Source organism: Chrysochloris asiatica, unplaced genomic scaffold (genome assembly GCF_000296735.1).
Source record: "Chrysochloris asiatica unplaced genomic scaffold, ChrAsi1.0 scaffold00054, whole genome shotgun sequence".
NCBI lineage: Eukaryota > Metazoa > Chordata > Mammalia > Afrosoricida > Chrysochloridae > Chrysochloris > Chrysochloris asiatica.
This window is the reverse complement of record NW_006408572.1, coordinates 12239350-12255750: the sequence shown is the minus strand read 5'-3', so window position 1 is coordinate 12255750 and position 16401 is coordinate 12239350. Positions and strand designations below refer to the sequence as shown.

General features: G+C 47.0%; 1 protein-coding gene across 1 annotated transcript in view; it reads left to right on the top strand.

The window, feature by feature from the left end:
* Positions 1–5789: 5789 nt before the first annotated feature.
* The window catches only part of GAS7 (growth arrest-specific 7), a 322750-nt gene continuing 312138 nt past the window's right edge, over positions 5790–16401 (top strand). Inside the window, exon 1 of the mRNA XM_006863425.1 lies at positions 5790–5972. Coding sequence (XP_006863487.1) covers positions 5790–5972 — 183 coding nt within the window. The remainder of the gene's footprint in view (positions 5973–16401) is intronic.

The window sequence follows — 16401 nt, the reverse complement described above, 5'->3', positions numbered from 1 at the left end:
TAAGTATTCCTTTATATGTGGTTCAGAGTTCTGGGACCATCCCCTGATCCTGCTTGGTCGGGTATTCTGTGTTGTTGTTGGCGGAGCTCTCTGCTATACGTCCACCCGATCCGCCATCTTGTTTGTTCTCCCCATCATCTTTTAATAATGAGGAAAATGAGGCTCAGAGAGATTAAGTAAATTGCCCAAGGGCACACAGCCAGAAAGTGGTAAAACTGGAATTTGAATGGAGTGGGTTCCGACTCATAGCAACCCTGTACAGGGTTTCTGAGGCTGTAAATCTTTACAGGAGCAGAAAGCCTCATCTTTCTCCCACGGACAACTGGTAGTTTCGAACTGCTGACCTTGCGCTTCGCGGCCCGATTTGTAACCACTACGCTACCAGAGCTCCTTCTTGTTGTTAGGTCCCATCAAATTAGTTCTGACTCACAGCAACCCTATGTACACCACAACAAGAACAAAACCAGGCTCTGTACCAACCTCACAATCGTAGGTGTGTTTGAGCACATTGTTGTACCATTGTGTCAATCATCTCACAGATCTTCCTCTTTTCCCTCCGACCCTTTACTTTACCAAGTATGATGTCCTTCAAGGACTGGCTCCTCCTAACAACATGTTCAAAGCAAGTGAGAAAAAGGCTCACTATCCTCGCTTCTAAAGAGCATTCTGGTTGTACATCTTTCATGTCAGATCTGTTCAGTTCATACTTCTGGTGTCCATTGTATATCATTTTTCTTCACTAACACCGTAAATCAAATGTTTCAATTCTTCCTTAGTCTTCCTAATTCAGTATTCTGCTTTCCCATGCATATGAGTCAGACCCCAGCGCACCGCCACCAAGTTGATCCTGATTTATAGCAGCAGCCCTGCATAGGATTTCTGAGATTGTAAATACATCTTTACAGAAGCAGACAGCCTCATTTTTCTCCTGTGGAGTGGCTGGTGGGTTAGAACTGTTTACCTTGTGGTTAGCAGTCGAGTGATAATTCCATAGCGCAACCCAGGCAACTGACAATACCAAGGCATGAGTCAGGTGTGCCTTAGTCCTCAGAATGACATCTTTACTTTTGAATACTTTGAAGAGGTCTTTGGCCCAATGCAATACATTGTTTGATTTCTTGACTCCTGTTGTGGGACTGTAGGACAAGCAATGAACTGCTAACCACACAGCAGTTCAAACCCACCAGCTGTACTTTGGAAACCTTATACAGGGTCACTGTGAGTCAGAGCCAACTCGACAGCACTTAACAACAACTTCCATTGGCACTGATTGTGGATCCAAGTGAAATGAAATCCTTAACAACTCCACATTTTCTTTGTTTATAATGTTACTTCTTGATTTTGTTGGGAGGATTTTTGTTTACTTATGTTGGGTTGTACTACATACTGAAAGCTATAGTTTTTGATCGTCATCAGTAAGTGCTTCGAATTCTTTTCACTTTTAGCAAGCCAGTTTTGCCAGTTGCTTATTTCAGGTTGTTGTTAATGACTCTTCCTCCAATCCTGATAATATGTTCTTCTTCATATAGTTCACAGCTTCTTGGATTATTTGCTTAGCATTCAAATTGCACAAGTATGCTGAAAGGATACAACCCTGACACACACATCTTTCCTGATTTTCTTTTTCATTTTCACTTGCTTATTTAATCAAACACAAGTCTTACAAAAATACTTGAATTTGAACTCTTGTTTCTTCCACACTTCAAGTACACAGTATAGAACCAGGTTGGAAAAAACAAAAAGGAGAGGAAGACCATTACAAAACAAACGGGCAGCCCTTTCCTGACTTTAAACCAATCAGTATCTCCTTAATCTGTTTGAAAGACTCATGGTTGGTTGATGTCCAGGTTCTGAAGGAGAACAATTAAGTATTCGGGAATTTCCAGTCTTCATAAGGTGATTCTAATTTGTTATGATCCTCACAGTGATGCCTTTTGCATAGTCAATAAAACACAGATAAACATCTTTTTGGTCTTTTCTACTTTCAGCCAAGATCTGACATCAGTAATGGTAACCCTCATTCCACGTCCTCCTTCTGAATCCAACTTGAATTTCTATCAGTTTCCTGTTGTTGTATGGCTGCAATTTTGTGTGTGTGTGTGTGTATTATCTTCAGCAAACCTTTACTTGCATGTGACATGAATGATACTGTTTGATAATTTCTGCATTCTGTTGGATTACCTTTCTCAGGCCTGGGTACAATTATGGACCTTTTCCAATCTGTTGCTGAGGTAATTAACAACAAATAGGGAAACAGACTTAAATGTGGTAAGGACACAGATGAGGTTACTTGACAGATAAAAGATCCTAGAATCAAGTCTTCCTTATTGTTGTTCTTGTTAAATGCCTTCGAGTCGCTTCTGACCCACACTGACCCTGTAATAAGGCTTCCTAGGAGTGGCTGGTGAGCTTGAACCACCAATCTTGTGGTTCAAATCAGCTTTACAGCGTAGCCCCTTAACCCACAGTGCCACACCAGGACTCCTATGAGGACTGATATTGGGTATCAAAGAAAAGAAATATATATCAGAACTGACTCCATGGCATATTACCAACACCACCACTTTGTTCTATTATTGGTGTTGTGGGTTGTCAAGTCAGTTCCAACTCATAGCAACCCTGTGTAGGGTTTCTGAGTAGCTGCTATAGATTTGAACTGCCAAACTTGTGGTTCACAATTCAGGGCTGATCCAACAGTGCCACACCAGGAGTCTTATTGTTGTTGTTATGTGCCGTGGAGTCGGTTCTGACTCATAGTGACCCTGTACAGGGTTTCCGAGGATGAAAATCTTTACGGAAGGAGCACAAAGCCTCATCTTTCTCCCACAGAATAGCTGGCAGTTTTGAACTGCTGACCCGGTTAGCACTGCTGACCACTACACTGCCAGAGCTCCTAGGAGTCTTACAGGGTCATTAAAAGTTGGAACTGACTCAATGGCAATGGATTTGATGGTTTTGTTTATAAATGTGGGGGTGGACTAGTGGAAGCAACATTGGAAATAGAGTAAGCCAACCTGAGTTCAAAGCCTGGCTTTGCTGCTGACTGATTGTATAACGATGCCCAAGTCACACCCGCTAAGCCTAGCTTATTTACCTGTAAATTGGCAGCAGTAACCATGGTATTTTCAATAACCTCATATGCATGTGAAAGCTGAACAGTGAATAAGGAAAACCATAGAAGAATTGATACATTTGAGTTATGGTATTGGAGGAGAATATTGAAAGTGCCATGGGCTGCCAAAAGAACCTACAGATCTGCGTTGGAAGAAGTGCAGCCAGAGTGCTCCTTGGAAGCCAGGATGGGGAAACTTTGTCTCTCATGCTTTGGACATATTGTCAGGAGGGACCAGTCGCTGGAGAAGGATATCATGTTTGGTAAGGCGGAGGGTCAGAGAAAAAGAGGAAGACCCACAACGAGATGGATTGGCCAAGTGGCAGCATCAATGGGTTCAAGCCTGGCAACAATTGTGAGGTTGGCCCAGGATCGGGCAGTGTTTCGTTCTGTTGTGCATAGGGTTGCTATGAGTCAGTACCAACTCGATGGCACCTAACAACAACAAAACAATCAAGGTTGGTGCTTTGAGTTCAACAGTCTGGCTATCTACTTCTGAAAAATGAGCCATTGCAAACCCTATGGAAGACAGATCTATTTTGACAGACATTGGGTCACTCTGAGTCAGAGTTGACTTGATGGTAATTGCTTTGGGTTTTCTGACTTGATTAGCTCATATAATTATAGGAATGAAATGAAAGAATTGAAAAAATTGATGGCCATCACCAATTCTAGTGCTGTAGAACTGTTTTGGGTAGGTCATGCATAGTTGAAGGTTATGGTTATTTGAACATCTGTGTAGGCTGAGATTACTGGAATCCAATCCGGATCATAAGATTGCTCACAGGTACCCCTGAGGATTCTGGGTTGCAGGAAGGCTCTGCACCTTGAGCTGGACCATATGCAAACCAGAAGCATGAGGACAAACTGCCAACATCACATACTCCACAGATACAAGGAATTTTTGTGCCTTTTTTATTCTTTTATTGACTGCTTTAAATATGTAAGTATGCAGCTATTCTTTAAAGGACTGTTAGTGGTAACTGTGGCTAAGAGCTTATTTCCTCTTGTTTAGGGCCAGGCAAGGATGGTGAATTTGCAATCATTGGACTATGATAGACAATCTGCTTTTGTCTTCTTGCCCTGAGGCCAGAGGCTAGGTCAAGCTGCTCTGCAGAGGTGACTTAAATGCTGAAGACTGCTCAGAGTGATTCTCAAAACTAGGGTGAGTCTGGCCATGAGTAGGTTTACAAAAGTCCTCAGGTGATTCTAATATGGGGCCACTGAATTCAGTGAAAAACCCTGTGTCTTGGTCTGATTCAAACTATGGACAGGTGTGTGCACTCTCAGGGCCTGTGCAGCCCAATCTGCCTGGCTTTGTGAAGGGTGTCTAGGTAGGTATGGTGAGACAGAAGGCTAGAAGAGGACTTGGAGGGTACTAACTACACAGTCTGACAAGTGTGTACTTAATTTAATAATCAATCAGGAACCCTGGGAGGTTACTGAGTAAAAAGATGAGTAGGAGGCTAAAAGCATACAGAGAGGTGAAAGGGTTCAGCTATTTACAGTTTAGGAAATGAACTCCCTGTAGAGGAGTGTAACAGAAACCTTGCTTTTACTTCAGCTTCTGTTCACCATCAACTTCCTTCAGCATCTGGGGCCACTAGTTTCCCAGGGACCTGTCCAAAAGATCTTTGTAGGTTTTTTATTGACTAACTAAATGAATGTAGATTTTTCTGCCTGTCTCATCTCGATTTCAAGAGGGCTAGTACCCTGAAATTCTCCACTCCAGGCCTCCCTTTGCAAAGAAAGGAGTGGGGCACTTCCTCCTACCTATCCCCTTTTTATTTAACCCCATCAACCTGCTTTAAATTCTCCCAACTCCCACTCTGGGGCCTCCAGACTCTGTCTTTAGGTGTAACAAGCTTTCACCTGGCTTCCCTGCTCAGGTGTCAGGCTTCAAACTTGTCCCACACCTATTGTTCAGCTTCCAGTGAGTTAAATTCAGCTCCAGGTTCAACCAATATGATGACAGTCACAAACGCATTCCCCCAACCGCACTAGGGGCCACTAGGCCTACAAAACAGGCACACTGGGGCGTTTTCACTCCAGCAGCCTCAGTGGTGGGAGTGGGAGCCGGAGCCCCCTCCCAAACTACCAGCCCGCTCCGGGAGGGAGCGCCCAACCCTCGGCAGGCGTGGTCGCTCAGGTCCCGCCCCATCCCGCCTCCTCGCGCCCAGATAGCCCCCGCCTGGCCGCCAGCCCTTCTCTACGTACGCCCGGCCCCTCCCTCGCGGAGGAGTCCGGCGGTGGGTGATGCTCTGGGTCCCACCTCTCGTGGGAGAAGCGCGTTTCTACGCACCCGGGCAGCCCCGGCTCGAGCCGGCCCTCGCAGCGGTGGCCCGCACTCCGCGTCCCCGGGAAGTTGTCTCTGGAGCCCGCCGCGCCTCGGTCTCCTCCCCCCTGAGCCCCGCCCCCCCCGCCCAGTGCTGGGAGCTCGAGCCGCCCGGCCCGGGGGCGTCGCCGCTTGCTCTCTCCTAAGCCAGCGAGTCTCCGCTTCCCTCCGTTGAACGCGCGTCCCCCCGCCAGGCCGGGGACCCCGCGCATCCCCGAGACGGCGCGCGCCCAGAGCGCGGGAGCCCGGAGCGCCGGGCGCCTGGGACCCCGTGGAGCGGCTGTCCACCCTACGGGGTTCGGCAGGGATGCAGGCTGCGCTGTGAGCCCTGGCGCCAAGGCCATGTCCGGCGCCCGTTGCCGGACCCTTTACCCCTTCTCCGGGGAGCGGCACAGCCAGGGGCTGCGCTTCGCCGCGGGGGAGCTGCTCACGCTGCTACAGGTCCCGGACGGCGGCTGGTGGGAAGGCGAGAAGGAGGACGGACTCCGTGGCTGGTTCCCGGCGAGCTACGTGCAATTGCTGGAGGTAAGGGGTAAGGGCGGGCTGGGAGACCCGGGCTCGGTCCTCAGCGCGCTCGCGGACCTGTTGCCAGCTCCTGGACGTCGGACCGCCACGGCCCGAGGGGCGCTGGGGGCCCCAGCCGCCGCTCCTTCGCCTCGTTGCTCCGCGTTGCTGGGGGTGCCACAGGCAGCGAACGTTTCTTCGGGTGTGAGCGGCGGGGCGCACCGGGAGCGCCCCCTTGGCGTCCCCGGTTTGGGTCCTCCGAGTACATCGTGGCCGCCCTGAGCCAGCGCGAACTTGTTGCCTTTGAGAGTTTTACAGCGGGCTGGCGCGCTCCCTGCCGCTACAGGGGCCGGGGAAGGGCTGTCCGAGTCCAGTCGAGTGGTCTTGGCAAGATGCACGGAAGGTCGGGGGTCGGAAAAGTGGTCCCGATTCTGCTCCTCAGCCGGGCGTCTCCAATCCAGGGATTGTCGACCATGGACAGGCATGCTACCATGGGCCAGGCTGCCTGGCCGCCTTCGGGCCGCCCATTTGCTGGTCAGCTGAACCTGGCTGGCCTCCAGCTGGAGCTCTGTCAGCAGACTGGATACAGGGGGTGCCTCTCCTGAGCAGCCTCCCATGGATAAGGTTCTGGAGTCTTCTTGTTAAGTGCAGTTGAGTCAGTTCCAAGTCTACTGGCTGTTTATTTTCTGGGTGACAGTTGGAGGCCACGCTGACTTTCTAGTTGCAGAACTGCGTGGTCACAGTTTGAGTGTGATCTGAAGTTTCCAAAGCCCATGGGATGCGGTGACCTTAGGAGATATCCCCTTTAGTAAAAGGATGTTGATCCCCAGGATTGTCCTACAGATTCAATGAACAGTTTACCCGCAATTGTGTTAAGTATACACGGAAACGTTCTGATAAAATACTGTCCAAATTGGAGAGAATGAATTTATTTATAATTTAATCCCAGACCTTCTTCAAGGACCAAAGTAACAAATTTTGATCTCTTCTCCCCCCCCCTCCCCCCGCCAAAAGTGCGTGGGGAGGAGGAGAAAGAAAGAAGATAGGGGTGAAATGGTTATAGTGTTTGTTTGTCTGACAATCCTGTGGAAACATGAAAAACAGCCTGGCTTCATAGAGGTACATGAAGTCTCTTTCAGACCCAGCGGAAAATAACAAAATTCCTCTGAAACGGATTTGTAGCAAGCGCTTGAGCAAAGTTTAGCTGCATAAAGGCTAGAACGAACTTTCCTCAGGTTATCAGAAGAGTATGTCTAGAAAATTTCCTTTCTTTCTGTTTTGAGGACAGGCGCGTTTTGTTTGACTTGTAGGTAATAAGCAAGACTCAGGTGTGTTCTTCAATTTTCCTAGTCCCTTCCCTGTGATGTAAAAGAAAGCAAGTGTATTGCTGTTTATGGAAGACCTGGTCTATAAAGATTCTCCTTGTTTTCAGGAGCCCTGGGAAAGACACATATTTTGGGAGATCCTGTGGTGGCCACAATTTTGCAGGAAATAATGATGTGGAAACTTGGCTGGTGTACATCTGTCCTGTGAGGAACCTCCCTGGCTGAATTCAGTCAACAGTGTTTTGGGTGGGGGTGAGGTCGGTAGGTCCTCAGGCTGTATTAGCAAAAGTGAAATGACTTTTCTTTTTCCTGGTGAAGAGGAAGGGAATAAAAAGATAAGGCCAGATTCAGGTGACTAGACTAGCAAGATTATCAACTGAGACAATCTTACGTATGCATCATTGATGTCACATCAGATAACATATTCACACTCTTCTGAAATCTCTGTTACCTGGATTTTCAGATAGTTAACTCCCACCTAGTAAGTAACATGCAGTCCTGGTGTGGCACTACGGGTTAATGTTCTGGACCACAAGGTTGATTTGTATACAGGGTTACTATGAGTCGGAACTGACTCGACAACACTTAACAAGAGTAACATGCAGCAGAAGTACCCTCTTGTGAAGGTGATCCTGAGAATGGCTTCCATTTGCTGAGCACCTACTAACTGCTAGGTGTGATACATACATTATCACCAATTCCCAAGACAGCTCTGTGAAAAACTCAAGGAATAATGGTTTCATATCTGTTAATGGCTCAAGTGGTCTTTCCTGTACCTCTTTTAAACATAATAATACTGGTCTCAACTATGCTTAAAGTCAAGTGATGGAAGGGTTGGACAAAGCAGTCTCAGTCCCTGAGATCAGCGTTTTCATGACCGCATTCCTAACCCCAAAACCAAAGTCACTGCCATTGAGTGGAGTCTGACTTAGCGTGATTCTATAGGACAGACAGAATACAACTGCTCCCTAGAGTTTGTAAGACTGAATATCTTTATGGGCACAAACAGCCTCATCACCTTATTCTCCTTCAGAGTGGCTGGTAGGTTCTAACCAAAGACCTTGTAGTTAGTTACCTACTCCATGCTTAAATCCACGAAGCCTTCAAGGCTCCTAAGGAGAGGGCAAAGTGCTGTGCTAAAATACTTGCAGCTGCACCTTCCAACTTGACGAGTTTCTCATGCTACCCCGATGTTTTCGTTTTACTCCAATCCAACTGGTTCTTTTCAGATTTAGAGCAATTTCAACAGGGAGGATCATGGCTCAGGCACTTTGCACCTGGGGACCTCCTCTATGCGCACACTGAGCCTTGCTGAGTGCTGGGTAGAGTTGGGGGATCTGCAAGTAGAGTCCCATGGGATAGAGGTGAGTCTTTGAAGACAGATTTGGTTAGTGGAGAATGCAGAACTTGCAGGCAATAGGTGGGTAGAGTAGTCAGCAGACAGCATCATGAGACTGAAGGAGCTCCAGGAGCGGCCAGCGAGGTATTCATTTAGGTAGGGTGTTGTTGCAGGAGCTAGAGACCAGTTAAGAGTCTATAGATGCTGGAGGTGGCAACTCTCAGGTGATGATAACCAGTCAGATGCCTGCTGGGGGCATAATGCTCAGAAGCCCTGGGAAACGATTACAGTCAGAATGGAGCGTACCAGCCTCTTGAAGGAAGGTTGGAATGGTGACCGGCAGTTGGTGGGATTATTGTTGTTGTTGTTAAGTGCCATCGAGTCGGGTCCGACCCATAGCGACCCTGTACAGGGTTTCCGAGGGTGTAAATCTTTACGGGAGTAGAAAGCCTCATCTTTCTCCCGCGGAGCGGCTGGTAGTTTCGAACCGCTGACCTTAAGGTTCGCAGCCCGATTCGTAACCACTACGCTACCAGAGCTCCTTTGGTGGGATTATAGATCTGTCTTTATTTGAGCTTGAGGTTGTTGCCGCTAGCTGCCTGAACTTTATATATTGACTTGACTCCCATATGCAATGCAATTAGATCATTGCAATCTGTAGAGTTCTTACTGATGAATTTTCTGGAAGTACATCATCAGGCCTTTCTTCCTACTCTCTCTTAGTGTGGCAGCTCACCTGAAACTGGTTCAGAATAGTCAGGTGAGAGTAGCACCTTCAACACAACCCGAGCCCCAGTGTACCCTTTGCTCTCTGGTGCAAAGAGTGCTGCCAGGAAACTCCATCCTGGTGGAGGGGTGTGTGGGTGAGTACGGGAGAAACTAGCAAACAGTTCCTAAGGAACTCTTCCGCGTTCACATAAGGAAGAGGAACTGTGAGGGCTCAGCTTGCAGGGTGCATACCCAGTGGAAGAGTGTTAGGGACTAGTTCTGTGAGGGCCGGTAGATCTTCTCTGGTGGTCAGCTAGCCAATGGGAGGAGGTCAGCTTGGTGGAGGGTCTGTGCCTAGTTATTGGGGAAGTCCCTTTGGTCAGGCCTCTAAAGAAATGGTGAAACACTCTAGACCAGGCCAGGCTTCCAGAAGATGACTTTCAGGAAGACCTTAGTCCAAGCACTGGTAGGGCCAATGAATCTGCCGTAAGGGCCTTGGCCACTCACAGGGGCTGAGGCAGCCCTCTTAAAGGTGCTGGGAGGAGAGAACCAGCTCAGAACCAAATGAAACCTGTTATGGTGAAGTCAGTTCCGATTTATGGCAGCCGCCTATGTTAAGGAGTTGAATTACTCTGCTCCATGGAGTTACCTTGGCTGTAATTCTTACAGAAGCAGATCATCAGACCCTTCTTTGGTGGTGCCTTTGGGTAGTTTCAAACAGCCAGCCTTATGTCATTATCAAGTGTTAACTGTCTGTGCAACCCAGGGGCCTTGGAAATGGATCTGCTTCTCAAATGGGAACAAATAGGAAACCTAATATCCTCAAGACCCACAGCTGGCCACGAGAAATGAAGGCCTTGGATAGGAGCAGCTAGACGTGCCTTGGAGTCCCTGGGTGGTGCAGACAGTTAAGTGCTTGATACTAGCTGGAAAGGTTGGCGGTTCGAACACACCCAGAGGCACCTAGGAAGATGAGCCTTGCAGTCGGCTTCTGAAAAGTCACAGCCTTGAGACCATACTGAGTATTTCTACTCTGCATATCTGGGTTCACTCTGAGCTGGAACCAATTAACAATAGACATGTCTTATCTGAGAATTATCTGAAAAGGGCAAGGGCCAGAAAACTCTTATAACAGTCATTTGAAACACTTGTTTGAGGAGGAGCAGAGATAATGAAAGAGACATGGGCCTGGTATAAGATTGGGGCTGAAGGTTGAGGGAGCGTATTCAGTCACCTCCATACACCAGCAGCCTCTGGGTGCATAGAGGCTCCTAGGTGGACGCGGGAGCCCACAGCTCTATCCCTAGGATGGATCTGAGGAATCCTGTGTAGGTACCAGCAAAGCCCTAATGGCTTGAGAGTCCAACCCTAGTGACTAGTGACTGAGTCTTTCACTGAATGTTGTTGTTAAGTGCCCTCAAGTCCATTCTGACTCTTAGCAACCCTGTATAGTGTTTCCAAGGAGCATGGGTGAGTTTGAACTGCCAGCCTTAGGGTTCAAACCAGCCTTGGGGTCTGGTGCTTTACCCCATAGTGCCATACCAGGACTTCCTTCATTGAATGGAGAGAAGAAATTAGGGACCTCTAGAGGATATGGTGTGGCGCTGTGGGCTAATATGTCAGACTACAAAGTCGTTTGAACTGCAAGGTCGGTGGTTCAAGCTCACCAGCTGCTCCTTAGAAACCCTATACAGGGTCGCTATGGGTTGGAATTGACTAGATGGCATTTAACAACAACAATAACAACAGAGAATATGGGTGGGAATCGACTCGACAGCACTTAACAACAGCAACAGAGGATGTTGTGAAAGATCTCTAGTAGCGTAGTGGTTACGAATCGGGCTGCTGATCTCATGGTCAGCAGTTTGAAATTTACCAGCTGTTCTGTGGGAGAAAGATGAGGCTTTCTGCTCCTGTAAAGATGTACATTCTCGGAAAACCTGTAGAGTCAGAAACCGACTCTACGACACATAACTACAACAAGAGGATGTTGTGCTGAGGGTTAATGCACTAGACTGCAAAGTCGGTTTGAATCACAAGGTTGGTGGTTCAAACTCACCAGCCCTCCTCTGAAACCCTATCAGAGTTGCTATGGAACCAACTTGATGACACTTAACAACAGAGCATGTTGTAATGATATCTGTAAAAACTTGGAGCTTTGGGGAAATTATTCTTGGGGGAGGGAGGCAATACAAAATTGGAAATGCAAACATAACAGAACTTTCCTTGAATTCATGCTGCTCATAGAATCTTCTAGAAGGCCCAAACCTCAGAGGTACTAACAAGTATGATATTGTTTCTCAGGGTGACCAGACAGCTCAGAGAGTCAGCCTTGATCTTGATCTTCAGGTACACACCTCTCCTCTCCACCCTCCATTCTCCCCATTTTGGGTGAATGTCATTGAGTTTACAAAGAGTGTGTGTGGGACAAAGATATGAACTAGGGGCGTGCGCAGTGCTGTGGATAATTAAGGAATGTTTTTTTATCTATTGCTGTGTAACAATCGGAAAATCAACAAAAGCAAAAACCCCAAACCTGATGCTGATGAGTTGATTCTAACCCATGGTGACCATGTTCCATAGAGTTTTCTTGGCTGGAATTTTTTTACTGAAGCAGATCATCAAGTCTTTCTTCTGTGATGCCCCTGGGTGGGTTTGACCCACCAACCTTTCGGTCAGTTGTTGTTAAGTGCTGTTGAGTTGGTTCTGACTCACCGTGACCCTGGATAGCGTTTCTGAGGAGCAGCTGGTGAGTTTGCACGGCCGACCTTGTGGCTCAAACCGACCTTGTGGTCTACTGGTTATCTGTATAAACTATTTTTGTGCCTCCCAGAAACCTTTGTGTAATAAGCAACCCCCAAAACTATGTCTCAAAACAACAATTGTTATCTTGCATGGTTTTGTGGGTTGAGCAGACTGGGTAGCTGTTCTCTGGCCTGTTTTGGTGTATGTCATGTAATTGTAGTTAGCTGACATTTGGGGCTGCAGTTCTGAGTCGGAGCCACCAAAATGACTTCTTCACACACATCTCTGGCCCCAGCTCATCCTCCAGGGCTTTGCCACATGGCTTTTCTCTTTCCAGGGTAGTTGGACTTTGTACGTGGTGGCTGGCATCCATAAATTCTTAGTAAGACTTAAGGCCTCAAATTGGTACATCATTTGGTTAAATGGGTCACAAGACAAGTCCAGATGCAGTGTGGGAGGGAGATATGGCTCACTGATGCCATCTTTGTAGATGAGCTACCTCACTCACAAGGATGGGGAGAGGAACGCACACTAGGGGCAGCTCACTGGGGAGCCGTGCTGGCTCAGCCCGATGAGTTGAGTTTGCCAGAGCCCCAGGAGGTGAGTAGAATGTGGGAGACTTGACAGTCCTGTTTGGAGGGTCTTTATCACCATGCTTGGTGGATTTTTTTTTTTTTTTTCCCAAAGATACCTGAGGCTTCTTAACCCAGGACCACACAATAAATAGTGCAGGGGAATCTCCAGCCCAGATTTGTGTGATCTTCCAACTGTTCCTGTTGGCAAAGCCCTCGACTTAACCAGTCTGGCTTCTTCAGGCCTGGGCACTTTAGGGGTGGTGATTAATAGATGTTGCCTCCCTGAGTGCCTTTAATTACTGAAGGGAACACATCCACACAAGACCTAGCGCCATCTCCGAAGTTTCTTCTCATAGAATTCAGTGATGTGGATTACATTCTTCCAGTTGTGCAACCATCCTCCATGTTGTTGTTGTGATGTGTCCGACTCATAGCGACCTTGTACAGGATTTCTGAGGCCGTAATCTTTACGGGAGCAGAAAGCCTCATCTTTCTCCCATGGAACAGCTGGTAGTTTCAAACTGCTGACCTTAAGGTTTGCAGCCCGATTCATAACCACTGTGCTACCAGAACTCCTGCCATGGAAACACAAACTTCCTGTGTCTCCCCGCCCTTCCACTCTTGTGATTGTTGTTGTTGTTAAGTGCCCTTGAGTTGGTTCTGTCTCAGGTATAAACCGCTGACATTGTGGTTAGCAGTCCGGTGCCTATCCTGCAGCACCACATCAGGACTGCTCTCCTACCCTTGGTGACGACTAATAATCTTTGGTCTCTGCACATTTGCTTATTTTGTAGAAGTAAATTTGTACAGTATTTGTTCTTTTTCAGCTCACTTATTTTTCTTAGCATAGTCTCATTCATGTTGTGGTCTACATGCAAACTTCATTTCTCTTTCGGGCCGAGTAATATTACATTGTGTATTGTTGTTGCTGTGAAGTGCTGTCGAGTCGGTTTGACCCATAGCGACCCTGCATAAGATTTCCAAGGAGCAGCTGGTGAGTTTGAGCCACCGACTTTGCAGTTCAAACTGACATTGTAACCCAGTGCATTAACTCACAGCACTATACCAGGAGTCCCCATTTTGTGTGTTCATTCATGTATTGGACACTTAGGTTGTTTCCACCTTTTGACTATTCTGAGAAGTGCTGCAGTGAACATTGGTGTGTACGTTTCTGTTTGCGTTCCTGTCTTGACGAATTCTGGGTAGATACCTAGAATTGTGATTTCTGGGTTATGTAGGGAGTTCAATTTTTTATTCAAGTGTCAAACTGCTCCACAGTGGGTGGTTATATCACAAGTTGTTTTTAATACAGTGCTTTTCTTTTATACTATGAAAGGCAAAGTAAAGGGTTTGTTCCTTAGGCCATTATCTTTTAAGGCAGCTGTTATGGATTGAAGTGTATCCTTCCGAAATGTGTTGTACATCCTAACCGCCCTATACTTGTGGAGAAGCAGCCCTGGTGGTATTGTGGGTTAAGTATTGGGCTGCTAACCACAAGGTCCCTGATCCAAACCCACCACATGCTCTTCGGGACAAGGATGAGGCTGTCTGCTCCAACAGGGATTTACAGTCTGGGAAACCCTAAGAGCTATTCTATTCTGTCCTGTGAGACTAGATTCGGACAGTAGGTTTGATTTTTTGTTTTGTTTTATACATGTGGATATAATCCTTTTGGGGAATGGGCTTTCTTTGTTATGCACTTGAGGCAGTGTGCCTTAAATCAGTCTCTTTTGAGATACACAAGAGTACATTGTTGTTGTTAAGTGCTGTCTAGTTAGTTCCAATCCATAGCGACCCTGTATAGGGTTTCCTAGGAGTGGCTGGTGACCTTGAACCACTGACTTTATGAGGCAAACTGACTTTGCAGTCCAGCACATTAACCCACAGCACCACATTAAGCAAGCAAATAAGTAATTACAAACAGAAGGGAAGATCGATGTCACATGATCACCAAGGAACTTTGGAATGGAAACTGAAAAGTGATGAGGATCTTCCTCCAGAATGGACAGAGAAAGCTTTCCCCTAGAGCTGGAGCCCTGACTTCTAGTTCCCCAAACTGTGAGAAAATAAATTTCTGTTTATGAAAGCTCCCCTCTTGTGGTACTTCTGTTATAGCAGCACTAGATAACTGGGAAGGAGCCATATACTCTGCTGTAAGGGCTGAACGCTCACAGGATATCCTCAACATTGAGGTTTGCATTCCTGTGTTTACCCTACAGAGCCACCGTACTCCCTGACAGACAAGACCAAGGTGTTTTCTGTCATCCTAACCAACTCATCCTGCCCTTTGATTTGGGGGCTGTGGCCCATGTTTGCAGCTCCTGGTGTTTGAAAATCTCCTTTGGCCCACCATGCTATCTGCCTCTGTTCATATATAACCAGCCCTCTCTAACCTGTCAGATGCTGGGCTGCTCAGGTGACCAGCCCGCTGGACTTGAAAGCAGTGGACAAGGTGTGTGGTTTCAGGGCTGCTGTACAAACGCTGCCTTAGCAACTAATCAGCGTGAGTCCCTGACATCCTTAACCGTCTAGAAATGAGAATGAAACGCTCACCTTCTTGTAGTCTTCACAGCCGGAAACAGTCATGCTTTCATGTTATGGTTTGGAAGACCTCATCTCTGAACACAGATACTGGTCCCACTTCACTGAGAGAAAATGTTTGGTAGATCAGGAAGCCGTGTGTACATGTAAGGTATTTGACTTTTATTAGGTCACTCCAGGGGACATTATTCTTGCAGCATGCGCCTTCTTACTAACAGCAGCAAGGCAGCACATGACCAGCTTTCTAACAAAAGGTCAGAACGGATCCCCTTTGTACTTAATTGCGAAATTAGTAGATTCCTCTCCCCCTGCAATGTCGAGACTTTTTGAGTGATGTTTATACCCACTGGGAGGAGAAATGGCAGCTGGCAGGTCTGTCTGGCTTTTCCTTTGGAAGACCAGCACGTTGGGTGACATTGTGAAGGGTATTTGTAATAGATGGATGACTCACTGTGAAAAGTCTTCCTGGAGACATATGGAGTCCTGGTATGGCGCTATAGGATAAGCACTGGACTGTTAACCACAAGGTTGGCTGGTTCAAACACCAGCCACTCCTTGGAAACCCTGTACAGGTTTGCTATGAGTCAGAACCCACTTGACAGCAACTTAGCAACAACAAACATGAGGATCCAACTGCTGCTTCTTTCCTGTTTAGTATCTCCCTTATCTAAACCCAAGCCAAACCAGTTGCCATTGGTCATTCCAACTCATGATGATGTGCTGCATAATGTTTTCTATGGCTGATTTTTTGCAAGTGGATTCACTTTGCATTTCTTCTGAGGTGCCTGTGGGTAGATTATAACCACCATCATTTCAGTTAACAGCAAGAGAGTATTAATCATGGTGCCATCCATGGGTTCCCTCCCTTCTCTACCGTTTGATGCGATTGAGTCTTTACTTTAACTTCTGGTTTGATCTTTTTGTAAAATGTTTTATTGTGAATTATGTGATAGTTTACATGGGAGAATATTAACTTTACATTCATCCTATCATAATATTGTTTCATTGCCATTGTTAAACAATCCCCTCAATGCATCATCAACCAACCAAAGGGTATATACCCTGCAAGCCTTTCTCCCGGTCATCAGCACACAGCCCCTCCCCTTCTCTGGGTCTAGAGTTCCCACCTGCTCCATCTCTCCACATCATCTTCTCTGCCTCGATCTCTGGCATCACTGTTTCTCTGGGTAGGGTCTTCTCCCTTGATGGTCCCAGGG